This window comes from Mastigoproctus giganteus, chromosome 8, assembly GCF_048544385.1.
Source record: "Mastigoproctus giganteus isolate SK-2022 chromosome 8, ASM4854438v1, whole genome shotgun sequence".
NCBI classification, from domain to species: domain Eukaryota; kingdom Metazoa; phylum Arthropoda; class Arachnida; order Uropygi; family Thelyphonidae; genus Mastigoproctus; species Mastigoproctus giganteus.
The window spans coordinates 62,172,820-62,194,379 of record NC_143582.1 but is presented as its reverse complement, the minus strand read 5'-3'; the positions used below and the strand labels follow the sequence as shown (position 1 = coordinate 62,194,379).

Here is a 21,560-nt window from a genome sequence, read left to right as displayed (position 1 = left end):
GGGAGATGATCCTAATAAAAAGGAACTATTTACTTACTTAAATCAGATAGGAATATACCATAAAATATAGGTATCGTTTCATTTCCACCATTAGAAAGACACAATATGGCCCCAGCAGCCTATGTGTCGTTAAACTTAACTACAACAACAACAATCCAGACCTGTACGCAGTACTCAATATGCGGCCTAATCATGGCCTTTTACAAGGGGATAATCATACCCTTATCTCTGGTAGTAAAGTTTCTGTATATCATTGACTAAACCCGCTACCATCAACGGTGGGTGTTCCTCCTTCCTCCCTCCCCCACTGTGGGTGGCATCCTGTCCTTTGCCTAGTGGGTCACCCACTCAACTTTTAACTGCCTCCCCAGGCCAGGATGGGCAACCCGACCTGAGTCCCCTCACTGTTTCCCATTTTAACCAGGTGGGCGCCTTCACCACTGCCCCCCTTTCCCCTCTATCCTTCTGGCACTTTGTTCTCCCCTATTCCTTCATAAACTTCAATTTTTGTTTTAATTGGGTTCTCCCTGTCGGTAGTCTTGGATACCTGAGGGTTGATCCCCTCCCCAGTTCTTACATACTCCCTACTGCCCGTCCCCCTCGTTGTGCTGGACGGTAAACTAGAGGTTTCTGTGTGCAAACACTAGCCCCTAGACTAAGAGACCGGACGAACGCGCATTAACCTACATAAATCCGGCCTTTGCAGAGTAGATATTCATCATACTTCTAGACGCGTAGTTGGGAGGAACCCAGGGGCCGCATTACAGTTAATATTATGACCAAACCAGATTAACTGTTCAGACAGCCCGCCTGCACTACTCAACGAATTTCATATCTCACTGCAGTTATCCCCCAGGTCTTTCATTTTCCACTATCCTGAGTGTAGAACCACACAGTTAATAAGTTACGCTGGGATATTTTGCAACCCATATGCAGTACTTTGAATTTGTCAATGTTAAACTTCACCTGCCATTTCTCGGGCTATTGACATATTCTCCTAGATCTAGCTGTAGTAGCTCACGCTCATTACTGTTCATTAATTACCCTGCCAACCTTAGTATCAACTGCAAACTTGGACTTAATGCCCCCCCCCCAAGCACTGGACCGCAAGGAACTCCACGAAGAGCAGCGCCCATTGATAACCACTGTATTTTCCCACCCAACAGAATGGAAGGAGCAACTTTCCCTAAATACCACCTTGGTCCAGTTTGTACGGTATTTTTTATGTGCAATAGTATCAAAAGCCCTCCTGAAATCCAAGTGTGTGATATTAAATCATTCATCCAATATGATATATTGGATACTATGATGCTAGTTCATTGGTCACTGCATTTTAGTATTCAACAGATTGGTTAAAGAAGACCGCCCCTTAAATCCATGAGTTGACTTCAGTATAATTAAACTCCTGGCTGGATGGCCCTGCATTACTTCTTTAACCAGTGACTGCATTCGTTTCCCTGGGACAGACGAAAATCTGACAGGTCTGTAATTACTCAGTTCACTTTTTGAACTCCCTTTGTGCATTGGGGATACATTCGCACATCCCCAAGACAGTCCAAGGATTCTGTCATAATTATAGCCAAGGAATTGCTTACCTCATTTGCGATGATGACTCACAGCAGGGCTTGAAATCCTCAAAATGCCTAAGTATTTTAGATTTGGAACTAATGGAATTTGGTTACCTTAAATTTTTATATATGGTGGTCTTCTATAGTCGAATTTATCTCGGAATATCATCATTTACTTTATGGTTGGAGAAAGGCGTAGTTTGTTCCGACTCGCCCAATTTATAAGATTATGAAGTAGGCTCTTGGCTCTCTGCTCGGCCTCTGTGTAAGACTTGACAGGAAAGAGAAGAAACAGGTCGTTAGCATAGGCAATGGTTAGTGGTGTAGTCATCAAGCTGTTGACGAAGCTAGGTCTCTAAAACAATTTACCAGAAGAGGGGGGCCCAATAATTGAGCCTATGCATCCTCCTTCTAGAATGTCAAAGCTAAAGAACAGTTTAAAAACAACTTCTTCCAGCACTGCTCATTCCCTTACAACCGACCCCCTGTACATTAATAGAACTGAAAGGATCATTAAATAGATCTCTCAACTGTGTTCCAGGCCCAGATGGTGTTCATTACATTGTTGAAGCATTTACGTTATGAGGAAATGTGCACCCTGTAGATGTTCTACTATCGGATCTTCTCTGAAAAGCCCTATCCTTCCTGGCGCCTTTCTTTCATTATCGCCTTACAAAATCCAGGCAAAGATCCTTCCCTGGTTAAAAATTATAGGCCAATATCTCTCACAAGCTACGTGGTAACGTTTTCGAAAGGATGGTTCATACCCACTTGGATCCTGGACTGGCAGAATCTCCTGCCAGATCATCAGTACAGCTTTAGGGGGGAAAACCCTAGACGTGCTGATCAAACTGAATCTCATATCTGCAATGCTTTGTCGTGAACCATCTAGTCATGGTCAACTTAGATTTTGAAAAGGGATTTGACACTACTTGGCGTCATGATATTATTATAATGGATCTTTTATAATTTAGGACTAATGGGAGAGTTTGCTTGAGAGAGGTACGATATAAAAACACACTCTACATATCACATTCAGGAGGAAGGCGTACCACAAGGTTCGATTCTTAGTTCACCACTATTCGCAATTCTAGTTAGCAACATGAAACGGGGTATTCCAAAAACTGTTGAAGCTTACATGTATGTGGACGACTTTGCCATTAGTGTCCAAGTATGAACACCATCGAGGGGCAGCTCCAACTTGCCATAACCAAAATAGAATCCTGGACTTCACGGAATGGTTATCGACTATTAGAAAAGAAATGCGCTGCCGCTCACTTCTGCAAGCTACGTGCTCTCCATCCTGATCCTGAACTACAATAAAAAAACAAAACTCCAATCCTACTTGTTAATAGCGTTAGATTTTTTGGACTGATATTAGATAGCTAGCTTAACTTACAAGCTGACATCACTCATTTATGAACTGATTTTTCTAAAGCATTTGAATATCTTCAATCAGCTTGTCCATGTCATGGGGAGCTGATCGGTATACTTTACTACACCTCTATAAGTCTCTAATCCGTTCACGCCTAGATTGCAGTTCTCTGGTATACGACTCTGCTAGGATAAGGGCATTCGAGCAGCTAATCGTCATTATCCAGCAGTGCTTTGAGGACAGTCCTGGGAGCTTTCGATTTCTCCAGTCCCGAAGCCTTAACATTGAAGCATATGATCCGCCATTACAACTTCCCAGAAAAACATTGGTGTCTCACTATACTATACTATGCGGTTAAGGTGCGAAGTCTCCCATCGCATCCTAGTTGGAAGTATCTATAATAACCAGTAGGATTCCTTTTATGAGAGTAAGTCTCATTAAACCCGAACTGCATCGCTCAGACTTTAACTCCCTCATAGTTGTGATATAGAACTAAGTGACATTTATCAGGACAACTGTTCCTGTACCTCCCTGGTTGCTTTTTCATGCCATCTAATGTGACCACTTTCTCCGACTGGGGAAATGTTTTATCTTCTTCCAATATCAAACAGTTGCACGCAGCCCATTTCAATTGCAATAGCTGTGCATTGTACACTGACTGATCGAAAACTAACTGCCGCACGTTCTGCAGCAATTTTCCTTTCAGTATCTTCACTGCTGAGCTGTATGGCAAAAAGCTAGCACTTGACCGGATTTCACAATCTTTAACTTCACCTTCCCTAATCTATATTGACTCTCTCAGTGCAGTCTTTGCAATAAGGGAATTTCTATTCATGTTATTGTACAAAGAAAACTATTCACTATCAGTTTCTCACCTGCAGCGAGTCCAATCAACCAGTAACGTTTTGTTGGATACCAAAAAATTCTGATATTCCGGGAAATGAATTTGCTGATTGTCGCCAAACATCCTCTTACCATATTCTTACAGCACCATCAAGTTCATTATGCTGAGTACAAGTCTGTAATTTGCAAGGCCTGTTATGAAATCTCGAAAAGTAATACCAGCAACGAACTTTGCAAGAGCCAGAGTAGTGGCTCTACGGATTCAGATTATACAGACGTGAAGTGGTAAAATTGAGAATTGTAGACATGCGTGTATGCAAAATGCTGCACCTGGAAAGTCTGTTCAACTCCGTGTCGCTTTAATGAACAGAATCACTTTAAAAGGGCCAACAATTTGATTGGTGTACGTTTGTGTGAGGAGTGTGCATTTTGTGGTCTGGCCACTCTACCACCCAGATGCAGAAGACAGTTGCAGTCACCCGGAGAGTTGATTCTGGGTACTCGTCCACACGACGGTTAGATGGGTCAGTCTCAGTAAAGAACGACTCTCCTTAAAAGAGTGACTGACCCACCTGGTGTTGCCAGAACAGGTCTGGATTCTCCGGGAGCCCATTACAGAGGGGGAATCCACCGGCGGTACAGTTTATTAAAATAATAATAAAAAAATTAAAATGGAAAATAAAAAATAACTGCAACATTTGCCATTATTTTTTTAATTTTCAGCCTCATTTCTAGCAGAGAAGTGTAGGGTGTTTAGTGTCAAACGGCCTCAGGGGTTTCCCTCATCTCTGCGTTAATTTCATTGCAGGTGTACCAGTTAACTGGGAATTCCAGTAAACTGATACACTTAGATTTAAAGTGTGTGGGTATTGTATATGTGTTGTGTACCGTTGTTCCTCTGGCCATTTAGACGCTGTACCCCTGCTGAGGCCCAACGTTGCCCGCACTCTGCCCCGTGGAGGGAGACAAAGTACCCAGTAGTTTAGATATTATTTACTCTGGCAGGTTCTGCCACGTTTCCTGAGATTTCAGTTACTAGGATCTTAAAAAAATATATAAAATAAAAACGGAACGCTAGAATTTGGTAGCCAAAAGTCGTTGTGCGAGGTTCAATTTTGATGCGTGGGGGTATACTCTGGTGTATAGGTAGTGGGGGACGATAGAGAAGACGACCTCGTCGCCACTGGGTCAGTGGCGCCTGCCCAGGCCCCACCAGAGGAAGGGAGAGGAGGAGGGTATAAAGTAAATTGAGACAAGGAGCTCGATTAAGATCGCCAATAAGGCTCTTTGCAGCAGAGCTGCACTGTCAAGTCCGGTGGTAACCATCCAGCCTCCGCAGAGGTGCGATCAGGCAGTTGTCGTACATGGAACTCTGATCCCGTCCGTGCTCTCTTGAGTGAAGTCCTTGAAAGTGGTAGTCAGGTCCACTGTTTGTCGCGTTTTCATCACTGTTGTCCAGGAATTTGAATTTACTGGCCCGGTCCGTTGGTCATTCAGTAGTCGTGTTTCAGGTTGTCACATTTCATGATTACTTGTCGGTGAAGTAGAGTTCACTCCGGACTTCGTTGCGTTTCTGTCGCCTCCAATTTTGAATCGCTTACGGGGATGGGTATGTCTTAATCTGGTCTGCTGTGATTTTCGTGGGAGCATCATCCTATCCTATGGTGTTCAGGTGCCTGCGTCCAGGCAACAAGCAGTTGCTGCTTGGGTTTGTTATACTGTAGTTTTGATGGTAGTGGGTTACTGTCTACTCAGGTGGGTTTGTTGGTTGCAGCAGGGTCAGTCTTCTTGTGAAGAGACTTTGGGCATATTTGGAGAATGCTTTGTAGGTGATGCCACTCTAGGATTTTGGTGCTGTGTCTTTAGGGATAAACTGTAACTCGGTGATGAATAGACTCCGGAGGTCCTCAGAGTCGGCAGTCATACATTAGGTGGTCCCAGGTCTCCTGTGAATCACATGCACAAGATGGATTGTTGGCTATTCCCAGCGTTGTTAGCTAGCTGCATATGGCATCGTGTCCTGTTAATAAGTATCCAAACCACCTTCGTGGTTCTCCCCGGGGAGAACCACGAAGGCAGTTTGGATCTGTTGTTTGTACGTCTGGAATGACATGCTAGTTATCTCCCCTTTTTGTGGACTACGTTGTTTCCATACGGATTGAAGGTAGCTTTGCAGTCGTTTCTTTTCTGCAGATCGATTCCCAGCGGGGTCTGTGATGTGGTCCCTGTATGTCGCGCTCTTTCTTCGTCTAAGCTGGTTCAGCATGCCTGTGCGTATCACCTCCAGGTCACGAAAGGCCCCTGTGATCACCTGCAGGGCATGGGTTGAGACGGTGTCGCAGGCCCGCGTCATTGTAAGAAGAACCGGTCGGTGAATGAGTTTCCTGCCATTTGCCACCTATGCCTTACACCTTATGTCGCCTTGTTAAACCCCAACTGAGGCATATGTAGCTACTGGAATGAAGACTGTTTTGTAGAGGAGGGCGAGAGTGTGCCTCTTTAAGGCCCTAGTCCCGACGGACGATCCTCGCCACCATTGCTGCGTGTCATGCAATATGAGGGTCATCGAAAGACAATTGCAGCATTCCATAAACCACGTCAACTCTTGGGCAGTGACTAATGGTTTTAGGTTCTCGCCACAGAAGACCGTCTGCGTACACTTTTGTCGCAAACGGAACCGTCACCCTGAACCAGAACTTAAACTCGGACAAGACATCATTCCAGTAGCACCTGAGACAAAATTCTTGGGGCTCATTTTCGACAAGAAGTTGACATTTTTACCTTACATTCGTCAACTGCGGACAAAGTGCACAAGAGGGTTGAATCTCCTACGCTCTATTTCCTCCAATAAATGGGGAGCAGACCGCTCCACTTTGCTCAGCCTCTATCGTACACTTGTCCGATCTAAACTAGACTATGGGTCCCAAGTGTACACATCGGCTAGAAACAGCGTACATAGATGGCTGGACCCAGTCCACCACCAAGCCATCCGTATTGCTACTGGAGCATTTAGAACATCCCCTGTCCTGAGTTTATATGTTGAAACATCTGAACCACCACTGTCATTGCGACAAAAGCAATTGTCTTTAAAATATACTGTTAAATTAAAATCCCTGCCAGACAACCCTACGTGGACGTCCGTTTTTAAGCCACAATGGGAAAACTTATATAACACTCGTCAGACTGCCAATCGGCCTTTTGGTATCCGTGTCCAAGATCTGCTCAGAGAGCTCGACATCACGGTAGACAATGTTGCCCAGTCACCAAGGCAATCACTTCCACCCTGGCATGCTCGCATTCCATCATGCGACTTCTCCCTTAAAAACTGGGGTAAGTCCACAACTCCATCTTCTGTCTACCACCAACTCTACGCTGCCCACCGGACCGAATATTCCGACTTCTTGCCTATCTTCACTGATGGCTCGAAGTCGGAGTTGTCTGTTGGATGTGCTGCTATCTTTCCAGATCGTTCTATATCTGGAAAGATTCCCCAAGAATGCAGCATATATACAGCTGAGTTGAATGCTATAGTGTTAGCCTTGGACCACATTAAAACCCATAGGTATCAAAAGTGTATGGTGTACACTGACTCTGTAAGTACACCGCAGGCTTTATCGGGCATGAGGTATAATCTTCATCCATTTGTGACCCGGATTCAGCAGACGCTACACTCTCTGTTTGAATGTTCTTTCGACATTCGTTTCTGCTGGATTCCAAGCCACATTGGGATCGTGGGAAATGAACTGGCAGATGCTGCGGCCAGGTCACCCGAACCCCACAACACTTATTGCCTGTTAGTCCCCTATACAGACTACAGGCAGTTAATACACGATAAATTACTGTCCCAATGGCAACAATCCTGGCATGAGCAAGTCACAAACAAGCTCTATCAGATAAAGCCTGTAATCCGACATTGGCAGTCTAGTCTGCGCAGGAACCGCAGAGAGGAAGTTGTTTTAGCTCGCCTCCGCATAGGACACAGTCATCTTACACATGCCGTTTTGCTGAGGGCAGATGACTGTCCTATGTGTGAGAACTGTGACACCTATTTAAGCATACGGCACATTTTAACTGAGTGTCCACGTTTTAAACACGAACGTGAATTTTATTTTACCGCTTTTAGTCCTCTGGCTGAGCCTTATACACTCAGTCAGATTTTATCCGACAATGACAACGTGTCTGCTGTTTTTAACTTTTTAAAATCCGTAAACCTTTTTTCTCGTATTTAAAATTGATTTGTCATTCCTTTGTTCATGTTTTGTACTATTACTCCTTTTATAGCTCGACATGGTGGCCTAACTCCTTAGGTTACTGGAGATTTTAACTTTTTATTTATGACCGGTATTTGGCGCATTATAGCCTCAGTTGCTGATGCGCCATTAAAACCCAAACCAAACCATTGCTGCGTATTTCTTCATCTTTGTTTGGATATTGTTAAACTTCTGATTTAAGAATATCCCTAAAGTCCTCATACAAGTGACAAGAGAATCAACACTTGGTTCCACGTTCCAACTTCGCCACAAGAACAACAATCTGTTGTTGATTATCCAAATTTAAACAGTTTTGGGGATTAAGGGATCTGTGTTCTGTAAAGATGAGAGAAGTATATATATAAAGGTTAAATCAGTTTTTTATTCAACAGAAATATATCTTGTATGAAGAACTTAGTTACGATTCCTTGGGAGCAAGTGGCCCAGCTAACCTGCCACGCTTATTAACTCATTCCAAAAACGTTTTCTTTGTCTTTACTATTAAGAAAAACGGAATCACGAATTCTGAGGAAACTAGAAGGAATCTTTCTTTAATCTGTAACGGAGTCCCCTAAAGATCACATGATAATCAAGGGGAGTGGGGTGGAGAAGAAATGTCAAATTCTGTAAAGCTGAGGTTTTTCTTTTTTGGTAGTTGCTGGCGCATCGGCTTCTGTGGCCATAATGCACCTCCCAAGGTTTTTTCAGTACTTTTATCCAAGCCCGAGGCGGGATTCGAACCCGCGACCTTTGGGTTGCCAGGCAGGCACTTTACCCCCCCCCCGGCTAGCTCGGTCGGCAAAGCTGAGGTGGAGACAGTTCTACACACACGTAACATTACTAACAGCATTAGTCTTTGAAGGAGGCCAGTTTAGCCTGAGATCTATCTGTCCTCACCCTATGGAATCAAACTCCGCTGCATAGTTCATCATAGGGAGAAAGCCAACTTGATAATAAATCTTAAGTTTTTTTTGAGACAAACTCCATTCCGAGCGAGAGATCCTCACAACAGCCCCAGTAAATCTACGAATTTTTCCAGCTAAATCGGTCAGACGAGAGAATTTCATTTTGAGTCAATAGTGATTCCTAATAATTTGATTTCGGTACATTAGGAATTTGTTTCCTGTCTATTTAATCTGTAGAGGACTTCGAATATCTAATTTAGCTCCAAATATCACCATTTTGGTTCTTTTATTGGGATAATTTTGAGTTTGTTTTTGTGTGAACACTGAGAAAAATCTTGAATGCTATTTGCCGATGTTGCTAAGATTGCACTTGTAGCACTAGGAATTAAAATTGTTAAATCATCCGCATAAAGTATATTAGGGCCACCCATAATTTCTTATATTATGTTTGTAATTTGGGCGTGTTCTCTGGTCGATTTGCTTGTTTTGCTGGACGAAGAAAACCCCCAGTTTATGGGGGAAAAATCCTTGCTATCTACGCCTGAGACCGACTAATCTGGCTACCGAGTGAAAAAGGCCCATTTAAGCTCCTCGCATCATCGACGAGATTCGAACCCGGACCTTTTCCTTCCAGCGATGGTGACGATACCATGGTGCTATCCACTTTGACAAATCATCCTCATAAGCAATAATTTTTGCATTTTGAAAAGATTGAGATCTATCCAGTCCGGAAGTACTAGATTCCAAAATAGTAGTCCCAGAATGGAGCCTTGCGCCCAACCCCGATATATAAGTACTTGCTTGCAAACCTGAGAGTATTTTGATTTGAACAGAACAAATATTTCATTGAAGTAATTTTTTATTAAAAGATACGAATTAACAGGACATTTTGTCAGACGCAGACGTTGTAGGGCCCTTCCCCACTAAACGCGGTCAAAAGCACTCCAAGTCCACGAAGATGGCCAGAGTGTATTTGCTATCTGAATTTTCTATATGAAAAACATCTACCAGTGCGTCTTCGCAAGAGCGTCCCGGAGAGAAACCATATTGATTGGTAAAGATCAGGTTCCTCTCATTTAGGACTTGATTTGACCGAATAGCAATCCTGCACCCACTCAAATGTTAGAAGATATACGATATGAACTAACACAACTTGTCTTCCGTTGCCCTTGTCTATTAAACTTAATACCAATCAGAACTGAGCCCTGGTGACACTCTACATAGAGAAATCGTGAGAAAAACCGTGAGAAATCGAGTGATAACTTGCGAAGCCACTATCATGGATGTTGTTTGGTTAATTAACTGAGGGTTAAACGGTCCATCGACAAGTAAGACCGTAGTGTCAGCCTTAAGTCTGCTGTTAATAAATTATTCCTGTGGTGATCATTAGTTATATACAAGGACGAACAGTTTCTGATTAGTGTACGATTTTGGGACTCTTTTGGTGTCTACTTGGTTAGAAATTAATGGTAGTGATAATGATGTCTTAATCGAAGGTAGATGTCTGAAAGGTCTGTTCTGTCATTGAGTAAAGTTTGAAGTGTCAGTGATCCGCGCTTTTTTAAGAGCTTCGAAATATACTTGACTTGCTCTTAGAAATGTGGGGCAATCCAGTAGGATGTTAACTGTTTTCAGAGTATTGTAAGCTTGACAATGAGGACCATCTTCGGCTCTAAGTAAATAACGATTGCAGCAATTTTTGATGTAGCGAGGATAACCTTATCTTGCTTACTTGAACTCAAGCTGGAACGCTTGAGTTCAAGACTATAAGCCATACCGCTATGGCCTCGGTTGCTGATGCGCCTTAAACTTGCGTGTCCAACTTCGATATAAGTTAAGTAGCGTATTGACTGATTCCCGACCTTGTTCTCCTGAGTACATTGCAAGATCTTTATCAGGAAAGAAGGGTCTGATTGCTTGAATTTGTTTCATGAAATTCAGTTACTTTCCTTCTAAAATTAACTCTGAGAATTTTATGTTGGGTTTCATTGAAAAGTGTTTTTTTTTGTCCATCTAGTTTCAATTTGCATTTCGACAGAACTGAATGTATATGGTTTTCTGCGTATAGATTCGGAACTCATTAAATTGAGTATGTTTACTAATTTTATTTATAGCCGATTTCTAGTTTTATTTAAAGAACTAGAATATAATGCTGGAGACCATACGGAGAGATCTATTGCTGTGCCTGTGGTCGTTTCTGAACGTGCAGCAGAGTGATTTTAATTGTTCACTGTTCTCCCCATAGCGGATGGAATAGTCTGGGTTCTAATACCGCGATGCGAGGAACTTTTATGGGCCCTTCCCTTTTTATTGATTATTTATTGACATATTACACGTGGGCAGATGAGCTAGTTCTCAGGTGGCCCTAATATGGCAGTTTTTTGTTTGCCGGAAGGTAGATATAGGTATGAGACCCATCACTGAGCAAAATGGTTTAATCTTTATATATTACTCCGTAGGGGATGTCCATTTAGATCCCCTAATATAAAGAACACATGGAGTGTAATGAAATTTCACAATCCGATATGGAGACCAACTATTTGAAAAGCAGTCGACTCAAATTGGTGTTTAATTGCTTTCCTTAAGTGAGATTATGATTGTTTACTATCGCACCACTGGCATCAGCTGTGTTATCAATGTCTTGATCTTCCTAAAGACTGTAATTGACCATCTTCAGGAAGTGTCCCATGGGGAGTTTCCTACGGTTTAAAGGATGTCTTCTAAAATCCTGTGGAATTCTCTACAGTTCCGCTGATTACGGCATCTGTTTTTCTTTTTTTTTGGTTGGGACTTCGTTTTCTTCCGAAGAGATTTATTTGTCTGCTCTGAATATATGCTTTTCTGTGGAAGGTTGGTTTTCTCTTATCTACTTCCTCTTCAAAAATCACCAAAAGTAATACATTTGATTTGTTCTTTCTGTCAGTATTCATATATAGTTTATTGGTAGCTCAGAATCTTTAGATATTTGCTTTTCTACTAGCTCAAGGATTCAAAAATCTTTGAAAAATGAGAAAGGCAAATGCAGACTACAGCAACGAAATGAGTGAAACAAACAGCTGCATTTTCTCCATCAAATGTTTTTTTACAAAGATTTTGTTCAGAATCCTCGGGAATAATGCAAACAAATCTAATCCGAAGAAGTTTTGAAGCGCACGAAGCCTGTGAGAAATTCAATAATTAAAGATTCCTAGACTTCCATTCACGCGCTATAGAGTGTTAACAACGTAATACTTGCATTTCAAGAAACAATTCTTGTCGAAATGCCATGGGTTTCTCAGGTTGTGTATTTTCTGCCTTCCATTTGGGTGTTGGTTGGTTGTTGAAGTACAGATATAACGTTACTTTCCTTTGAGGGTTGTAACTATGTTTATATATTTATTTGAAACTGTTCCAGTATTGCGAGGCCTATATAGCATGAGACGACAAATCATTTAAGGGAGGAAGACTGACATGAGAAAGCTAGCGGACTTAATTCACGTCCATCTTTTATGTTGTAGGAGACGAGAAACATTCTTGTTTATCGTCTCCTACAGTATAAAAGATGGACGTGTATGAAGATTTTTGCATTCGAGATTGCTGTTTTTGTTTCAAGTGTTGATGCTGCATTCGCATCACTGTTTTGTGTAACTCTTATAAAACTACGCGAACATAATTTGCATTGGAAGCTTCATTGTATTACACCTGAAAGCGTAAATCTCTTCCTAGCGAGTTTCTCCGACTCCTACCTCGAATAAACGACATTTTCCCCAAAGAAAGTGTTGGTTTTCTGATGAGTGACTGCGCCGTTCCAGAGCTACTGTCATATTACGGCTACCCGAGAACAAACTCATCCAGCAGTGTGTATTATGTCCATAAATCTCTGATCGGGTTGACCCTTTTATTGGACAAAAACTCTAATTTCAGGAATTAGAATTAAAAGTCCATAAAAGTTTCTCGCATCATAGACTGGATTCGAACTCGGACCTTTTTCACCCAGGTTAACCTTCGGTGTTCACCACTGTGCTACCCAAGCAGACACCATTTAGGAGGTGGTGGTTATTGAAATGCGACACAGGGGTCAGACTAAGCTCTCCACTGATGTCCAAATTCTTGTTTTCTCCATTATGAAATTAAATGTTCTGACATCTATAGTTGAGTCCAGCCTAGTGATTTTGCATTGCGAGGCACCGATTTAATTTAAGAGGGACTGCCCCTATCAAAGAAATCTCCCTCCCCAACTCTTTCTCGTTAGTCCCTATTAGAAAGTGAAAAGCATTCAGATCACTTCTCTATTGTGATCTGTCCAATTGGAAAAATCTGCGTGGTTCTACTCTAGTTCAGAGTGCCCACCTAAATATGGCGGCTGTGTAATATTACACCCTTGTTGACAGTTATCCGCGAAAATTGTCTGGCTTCTGCTGCTGTCGTTTATCTGGAAAAATGCTCGTTTGTTAGTGTAAATTGATCACGTCGTACAGAATATCGACCTTGTTCTGCTCTTTCTTAAGGGTATAGGTATCAACTGTCGGATTTATATATTGCCATTGAGAGTATAGTATGCCTTTTTGATAAATAAATTTTCTGCTCTTTGTTTCCCAATTCGTTTGGCTTGTCATTCCACGAGCTGAGGGATCAGCTCATCATGAACCCTAGGCTGTTATTGCATACTAGGGTGGGCGTATTACTCGGACAAATCCTGAATTAGCCACTGGCTTTTCCACTCGCTATTAAACAGTCACCAGAGAAAATGATATCCCGGATAAATCATGAAAACACGTGCACTACGAGAGTTGCATTCAGAGTGCATCACGTCTGCATACAAAGGTTCTCTAGCGGTCAATAAACTTTGCTCAAGCAAAATGAGCTCATCACTGATGTCGTCCACACAACCATCAGCGCGTGGCAGTTCCTTCGATGTTTATGAATGTATTGATATTGAGCTGATCCATAACGGATTGTGAGTCAATAACACTTGTTTTCTAATATTTCTGTGCAATTTCTGCATTTAAAATTATCTAGGTTCACAGTGGATTGATCGCTTTTACACCGTGCTAGACTTGTCTAGTACTTTACTCTCCAAGTATGTACAATCATCTCGCACATCGTTAAGTTTTAAGGGAATTCTGTCTATGCTCCGGTTTTCTAAAGAGTTGACCCAAGTGCTTTATACGTTCTCTATTGCAAGCTGCATTTCTTCCCCTAATTTCATGACTGGAAATAGTGGACGAAGTCTGCAAGCGATCAAAGCTGCATTTCTTCCCCTAATTTCATGACTGGAAATAGTGGACGAAGTCTGCAAGCGGTCAATCGGTAACAGTTGCGAAATATCTTTATGCATGCATACCACTGAGAAGTACGGTGGAGGGCTTATGAGGCATCTTTGATAGGCAGATATTTCTGTCACTCAGAAGGTAGGTCATTAGTTCCAGAATCTGGGAAGAATTTTTCCGAAAACAAGTTTACAGCACACACGGATCCTGCAAAATATTTGAGTCACAGCTTATGAAGATCGCCGACCCAGGTGGTAATGGCGAGACTAGTTAATCCTTCATGAGACTTCCTATGCATTGTAGTAATATATGCCTCATTTTTAAAAGACTGGCAAGGACTTTGTAAGACCTTATTAAAGCTGAGTGAATTCAGCTGTCTGTTCACTCCCATGTCTCATGAATGTTGGGGCCCTTGAGGTTTGTTCCTTCTGTGTTCCGTGTGCCTATCATTCCATCAAGATTGTCTACAAGAGACTGGAAATGCCAAAAAAGCAGAGCAGATATTTCTATTAATTTAACTTTGTTTTCAGTTCTTTTCTGAGTTGCCTCAAGCGCAAGCTACTTTTACTGCAGGGGCATCCGTGTAGAAGTAGCTCATCCTCCACAGGGGTGACTGTTAAGAGTAGACAAAAATTTGAGGTGGTAGTCCACAGAGCGAAAGGTTTGTGACGGGAGGTGGCCCAATGCTTGGGTTTCGGGGGGAAATAGAGATAGGGCCAGGATGCCCAATGGTGAAGAAGGCGATGTTGAGCCCTCAGCAGACATAAATCCTACACTGGCCACACCAGCTGGAGTAGTTGTCAACAGATCCCACTCCATGGAATTGGGAATGGTGTCAGCAAGGTAGGGGTTTCCTAAATTGTATAAACAGGCAATATCTTGTCATGCTTTTACCGATTGTGTAATTAATGTATCCATTATATTCAGAATTGTATAATATGGTATTTCTAATTGCCTTATGACCTTCTCGTATTCTAACTGTACATTCATTAGCTGAGCAACCTCCGGGCCAACGGGCCGTTTAAGGGGTGAATCCTGTTTCAATAAACGGATTTATAAGAATAAACGTCGCACTGATAACAGCAATTGAACGCTGCCTCTTTCTTTTTAGTTTATTTAAGTATGACCCTGGACCACAGTTGTCAGCCGAGTGACCGAAAAAGAGTCAAGGGGGTGATTCGTCCCTAAGGGAAGTCTTCATTAATGAAATCGGCGAATCTGTTCCATTTTTGATTGAGTCTGCTGTGCTCCTCAGACGTGATCAAACGGGTCCCGGAGGAGAGCTAGGACCGTGGATGTAAGTGCACGGTAGTCACTTGTAGTCCAATTTATATAAATTATCCTAATCGTCAACCTTAGAAGCAAAACTTTAAGAAGATTCCATCAACAGGAGTCTTCGCTGGCGTTTCTGAATGTATGGCTTGTTGAGGGTTTAGAACCACAGGCTTATAGCGCTCTTTTTTTTTTTTTCAAGAAGAGCCCCATGTGATCAAGCCATTCGCTAAACCATAGAGGAGATTTTTAAATTAAATCTGCTTTAGTGACTGTTTCTTGTTACAAATTGTACAGGTACAATATAGATTCTTCCAGATTTTTGTTGGGAGGGTAGTAGAGTGAAATAATGTAAAATGAGAACTCTTTGCCATATTTTGGCAAACTAGTGGTTTCAAAAAACATAATCATGTCGTTGTCATATTATGACAGTGATGTGGTCTATGAAAAAACTATAGAAGCACCAGTCTACCTCGTGACGTTGCTTCTGTTTCCTAACCATCCATGAGCGTAGTATGGCTGTTGGACACACTGTGGAATGAGTCTTCCTCAGAAGATTTGCAGATTTCGTCGGAGACATGTCTAGTGCAGTGTGCATTGATCTGCATAATCTTAATTTTAGTTAGTCAGTGGGTTGTGAAAAGCTTGTGGTATTAGCGAACGTTGGTTTATTGTCCATAGAAACATGAGTGGTTCGTTGCATTCTCTCGAGTTTCTGCAGTTGACGCAATACGGGGATCTTGGATCTAGAAGGACATTCAGCTTAAATGTCCACACATCGGGATCGCAAACAAGCAGGACTGCGAGGCATATGCGCTGCTCACTTGAGGCAGTTGAGGACTTACACGCTATTAGGTCGTTATACCGAATAAACTGACTACTCAATATAGTTTTTCCTTCTAGCAGGGGATTCAGTTAATTCAATCTCTTAGCAAAAAGAATAAAAACAAATTATTAAAACTTTCTTGCCGTTGCGTGATGTTCTGAGAAGTTTTCGTGCTCCATATAGATTAATGTTCTCTGTTCACCCATGAGTGACGCAGTGTGACGTCCCCGTGCCATTTCCCATTTTTTAAAAGTCTTCCCTTTATTTAAGGACCTTAACCTCCCGCCATACGTGCAAGTCTTAAGGATCTGCATGAGCTGACCTTGAACTGTCACGAGAGCGGACACGCTAGTATGTATTTCAACTAAAGCCTTCTCCAGCACTAGACTGGAGCGTTTATCTGTCAGATAAACAGTCAGCCTGTAGTGAAGACAGACCTCGATAATTTTTGATAACCCATTACCACAGAATATCTTGACATTCCCGAGATGACCACAACCACGATGAAAATAACTCTGTTTTGGATGTTTGTAAGTAGACTTGGTAATATTCCCTTATTTTGTTTGTTTTACTTTACAGTATACGAATACAATACATATTTGAACATAAACTTCTGGTTTGCAGGAGCAGCAGAAGTTTCGAGATGCGCTTTAAAGTATTAACCAAAATATTCGGTTTTTTAATTATTATAAGTGTCTTAATAGTGCGATTGTGAAGTTGAATATTAAACGCAAATAGCTGGTTTCATTATCAATTACATGAATCTTTCTTTTCTCTCTCAATGTCGTATACAATTTAATTAACAACCACATGCTGCTTATCCAAAGTTTCTAAAAATATATAAAAGCTAGGCGCACATTCCATAGAACGCACTGCTTCTGTACTCCAGCTTAGTATTTCGCACTAGTGACCTTTCCCATTCGATAAGTGATGACAATTAGAGAAGATTGAGAGATGAGAGAAACGCGTTTACATTTCCTCTGCAGAGTATCCATAACAGAAATCAAACAATTTTAAACTGAGAAAATACCCTTCAGTATTTCTTAGGGAAATGTCCATAAATATTTCATGAAGGTGTGCAGAATATTTGCGTTATTCAGCGATCATTAGTTTGTTTTTCCAACTACTGTTACTCTTCTGAAAATTAAACATAAAACATGGTATAAAAAACGTAACCAAAAGGCATCCCCAGCATTAAGAGCTAATTCGTTTACTTAATAAACGACCTTCAGCTTTTTAGAGACATCAAAACTTATTTGCAGCAAACATAGAAGCAAGTCTAAAGACGTGTGACATCGTATAGACACAAATAAGGAAGTACAGGGTGTTCACTTTCTGCACGGAGTTGTTTGTGTGTGTCAGATGGTATTACAGGAAAGTTTGGTATCCGTCGGCAACAACGCCATTAAGATCTGATAATGGACCAGTCGATAGGAATTGATGTTGCTCTTTTTCTTACGGATGCCGAAAAGGGTCTGCTGTGAAGTACGCGCGAGAAACTTCGGTGTTTGTTAATGCTCATAGCTGATTGGGATTACATGCAGTTCTTATTTTTCCGATGCTTTCAATAAGCCAAACAGATGAATTGGCAGTTGTTTGTCCAGATGAAGCAGACTTATCTTATTCTTGGAGATATTCTATCCAATTTTCATGCAGATATTTAGTTCTCAATATTTATTTTCAGATCTAATTTAAAAAAAAAATCTTGGCTGTTCCAGTAACTTAACCAAATTAGGAATGATTGTGTTCGCTGCCATTAATCATGAAAATACCCACACTACAGATGTCCAAATCTTGTAATGATGAGCTTAAGATAAGCTTGATAGTTGTAAGTTTTATAATCCGACTACAATCTACACTACCCTGTAAAAATAACACTGAAGATTCTGATGTCCAGCCCCAAAGCTCATGTGGCTACTAGTGAATTTCCTGTACGAGAGAATTCTATATCTCTACAAAAGAGAATCTAAAGGCTTATCTCACTAACAAGAATCCTAAAGGGGAAGTAACCAGTAATACAATGGCCGCCGTCGATATGGGCACCTATACGTTATGGGGAACATCTCAATAATGCTGTTCCTCTAGAATAGTATCACTACCCAGTTCAACACCCATTTCTTTTTCTTAGGAAAATCTTTATTAAAGCCTTCGATCTCTTCGGCCACCCACTGTTACAAAATCTGTAGAAATAAACTTAGTGCAATAAATGCATCAGGTTTTTATCTTCTTGAACTGACGCAGGGCTGGAATGTTCCCATCCATAACATGCAAGCATCTTATACTGGACGACCACGGCCTCCTCAACTGAACTGTCACACATGCAGTATATTTGTTAATGTGAAAAGAACGAACCAACCACTGACATCTATTGATAGGACTTGCTTATCTTGCCCACAACTATTAAGTTCTGTGTCATTCAATGTTCATACTATCAACCAGACAGAACTTCAATATTACTTTTATTGGTTACTTTTAGAGAACCAATGGCAGACACTCATCTTGTTACTGATTTGGTAGACATTCCTGAATTTTCTGAAGTGAATTGGAATATTTCACCAACTGTTATTTCAGAATTTCCTTCATAGCGAAACGTATTCCAACATTCGATAAACTACCGCCCACAGATGAACTTAATGACACCCAATCTTCTGATGTTCCCTTTCTGATATTTTGAAATGTCTCCTTGTTCCCATCTCACCTACAATGGAAAACCTTCAAAGTTGGTCAAAACAAAGTTAATTACAGAATCCAACGTGCCTCTGGGTGAAATAAAAGTACTGCTTTTCATTTGTTGTAGAAATAAATGAATGTGTGAGCTTAATGCAGACTTTTAACATTTATAACAAGCATTCTCAAATATCTCCTGAATACACTTTGTAAGTCGACTTTGTAAATAAAGAAAAATATTACCAAATTAAAACATTCTACTATAGCAAGGTTTAAAATCCCTGCCTCATGGACAGATCTTCTTTAACAAGTTAAAGATACGAGTAAATATTATTGAAACTAAGTTTGTTGGATTAGGTCATTCAATGTTTAATTACATTGTGACTATCTTTGTCTTTGAGGAGTGATTAACCTTGGTGCTTTAATTTTTAATAAGGTCTCAACTGATTTGTATTCTTATTTTAATGAAAATAATCTGTAGACTTTATTAAATAGTTTAAGGCTTACACAATATACAGATGAGAATTTTCTGTTGTAATTGCACATAAAAAAAACGGCGTGGAACGCCATTTTTTTATGTACAATTACAACTGGATTTAGACTCATTAACAGGGTTTCTTTATTCACATAACTGTCCCTTTCTTGAAGTTGATCTTTGATTTTATATAATAGAAAACAGTTAAATTTAAGGGAACTATTCATTTAGATATAGTACTGCTGTTTCGGCTCACTGTTTTTTTTCCCTTTTAGGGATTCTCTGTTGTTTCATTCGTAGCCGTCCAATCAGAAACAGAGAAGAATATAACCAACCAATTACTTGCTACCATGAGAGACACCACAACAGGGATGTGGATAGGTCTAAATAAACACTCCCCTTCTAAATCTCACCCCAAGACATCTACTATAATTTCCACTACCCTCAAACGAAAGAAAAAACCCACTGAAAGACGTGTATATGCAGACGAATCTTACAATCCCTCTGGGGCTATCTACAACTACGACGATCAGAATTATTATGACAGCGCTGATGACGAAGAAGACAGCAATATACACAGGCCTTTACCCCGATATAGGCATCGCCGACCGCATGGTAGACGACCACCTCAACGTTATAATTCAGAGGACTATCAGAGGCCAGCAGTAACCCATATGATTATTGGAAGCCCTTCCAGATATGTTATCCGTCGCCTCAGACCTCAACGAGTAGTGGTGCTTCAGTCGTCAGCGAGTTCGGAAGTTGCTGCACGACTTCCCGGGCTGACCGACTACAACGATGACGAGGAGGATGCATATGGTGAGAATGATCAGAGTTTTCCACCCAGAGTTATCATGGACAAAATCAGATCCGGCGGAAGGCGACCCTGCCATGGACCAGACTGTCACCAACACCACAAAGGTCTGGTGAGATTCTTGTACAGACGGGTAGTGTATCCAAATGGCACCGGTAGAGACGACCTGAGGAATGATTTAAGGGACATTCGTCTCAGCCGCCCAATTCGTTATAGGAATCGAAATAGGATCCCTGGTGTGTATTATGATGACACTGATTATGAAGATGAGGAAGAGGATGATGAGAATGACAGGAGAAGATACTGGAATTCGAGGGGTAAGGAAAGTGGAGAGGCTGATGAAAGACAACTTTATAAAGACTGATTCTGTGGTGGCAGCCAAAAAGCAAATGATTACACTGTGTGCGCAGAAATGAACCGTTATAAGTAGCAACAAAGTTCAGTCATTCTTTTCATGCCAGTGGTACTCCCACAGTGCGGTAATTTTCTGGACAATTGCCATTTAGAAATAGTGTGGTCATAAAGAACGTCCCTAATTCTCATTCTAGAATGTCATAGAGCAAAGGTTTTTCAAGGTGCCCATCAGTAGTTTTATTGTCCAAACCTCATCATCGATTGGATTCCTGCTACCCACCGTACGTAAAATGAGCTAATATATGGAGGTGCTGTGTGACTGAATCATACAAGATAATTCAGAGCTTTCCCAAAATTCTGCCGTGTTGCTCTCACTGCTAACAACTTCATTATGTTCTTTTGGTCGGTGTGGATCATCATTGTTCTGCATAGCATTTGCTTTACAAATCCATAGAACACTACCTTTTGTGTGTACCATAGTGACCTCATCAACTGTTTTTGATCAATGTGTAGTCTTCTTAAACATTCCCTTGTATTCTTTTACTGCAGTCTTGTCCTTTGGAAAACCTAACCACTATACAGTAATAGCTACGTGCCGTGGAGCCGGTCATATTTTTTCGTTTTGACTTCTCCTCAGTCCCTGATATTTCTCCGAGACAGTGGAGTACATATGGGAACTGCTGTATCTTCATTAGAGAAAGAGTTCATATTTGTTCACATAATGTAAACACCAAATTTACTAAGAATTGATTGACTGTGTAATTCATTTGCGATTTCCTTAGCACAACTAGATTACTGTGCTGATGTATTATTTATTAATAAAGCTAAACGAAGATGTCATTTGCTCAGAACTTTCTTTACATCTGTTTTCTGAAACAGGAGGTTTATATACTTCTTAGTATAGAAACTAGTTTATTTGACTTGACAACTGAAGTGACGAGACTTCAGTTCAGTATATCATG

The 21,560-nt window shown here is 41.1% G+C and overlaps 1 protein-coding gene across 1 annotated transcript in view; it reads left to right on the top strand.

Annotated features, from left to right (window-relative positions):
* The window catches only part of LOC150081568 (uncharacterized), a 70,617-nt gene extending 49,310 nt beyond the window's left edge, over positions 1-21,307 (top strand). The window contains exon 2 of the mRNA XM_090379409.1: positions 19,706-21,307. Coding sequence (XP_090235535.1) covers positions 19,781-20,608 — 828 coding nt within the window. The 5' untranslated portion in view covers positions 19,706-19,780 and the 3' untranslated portion in view covers positions 20,609-21,307. The remainder of the gene's footprint in view (positions 1-19,705) is intronic.
* The last annotated feature ends 253 nt before the right edge of the window (positions 21,308-21,560 follow it).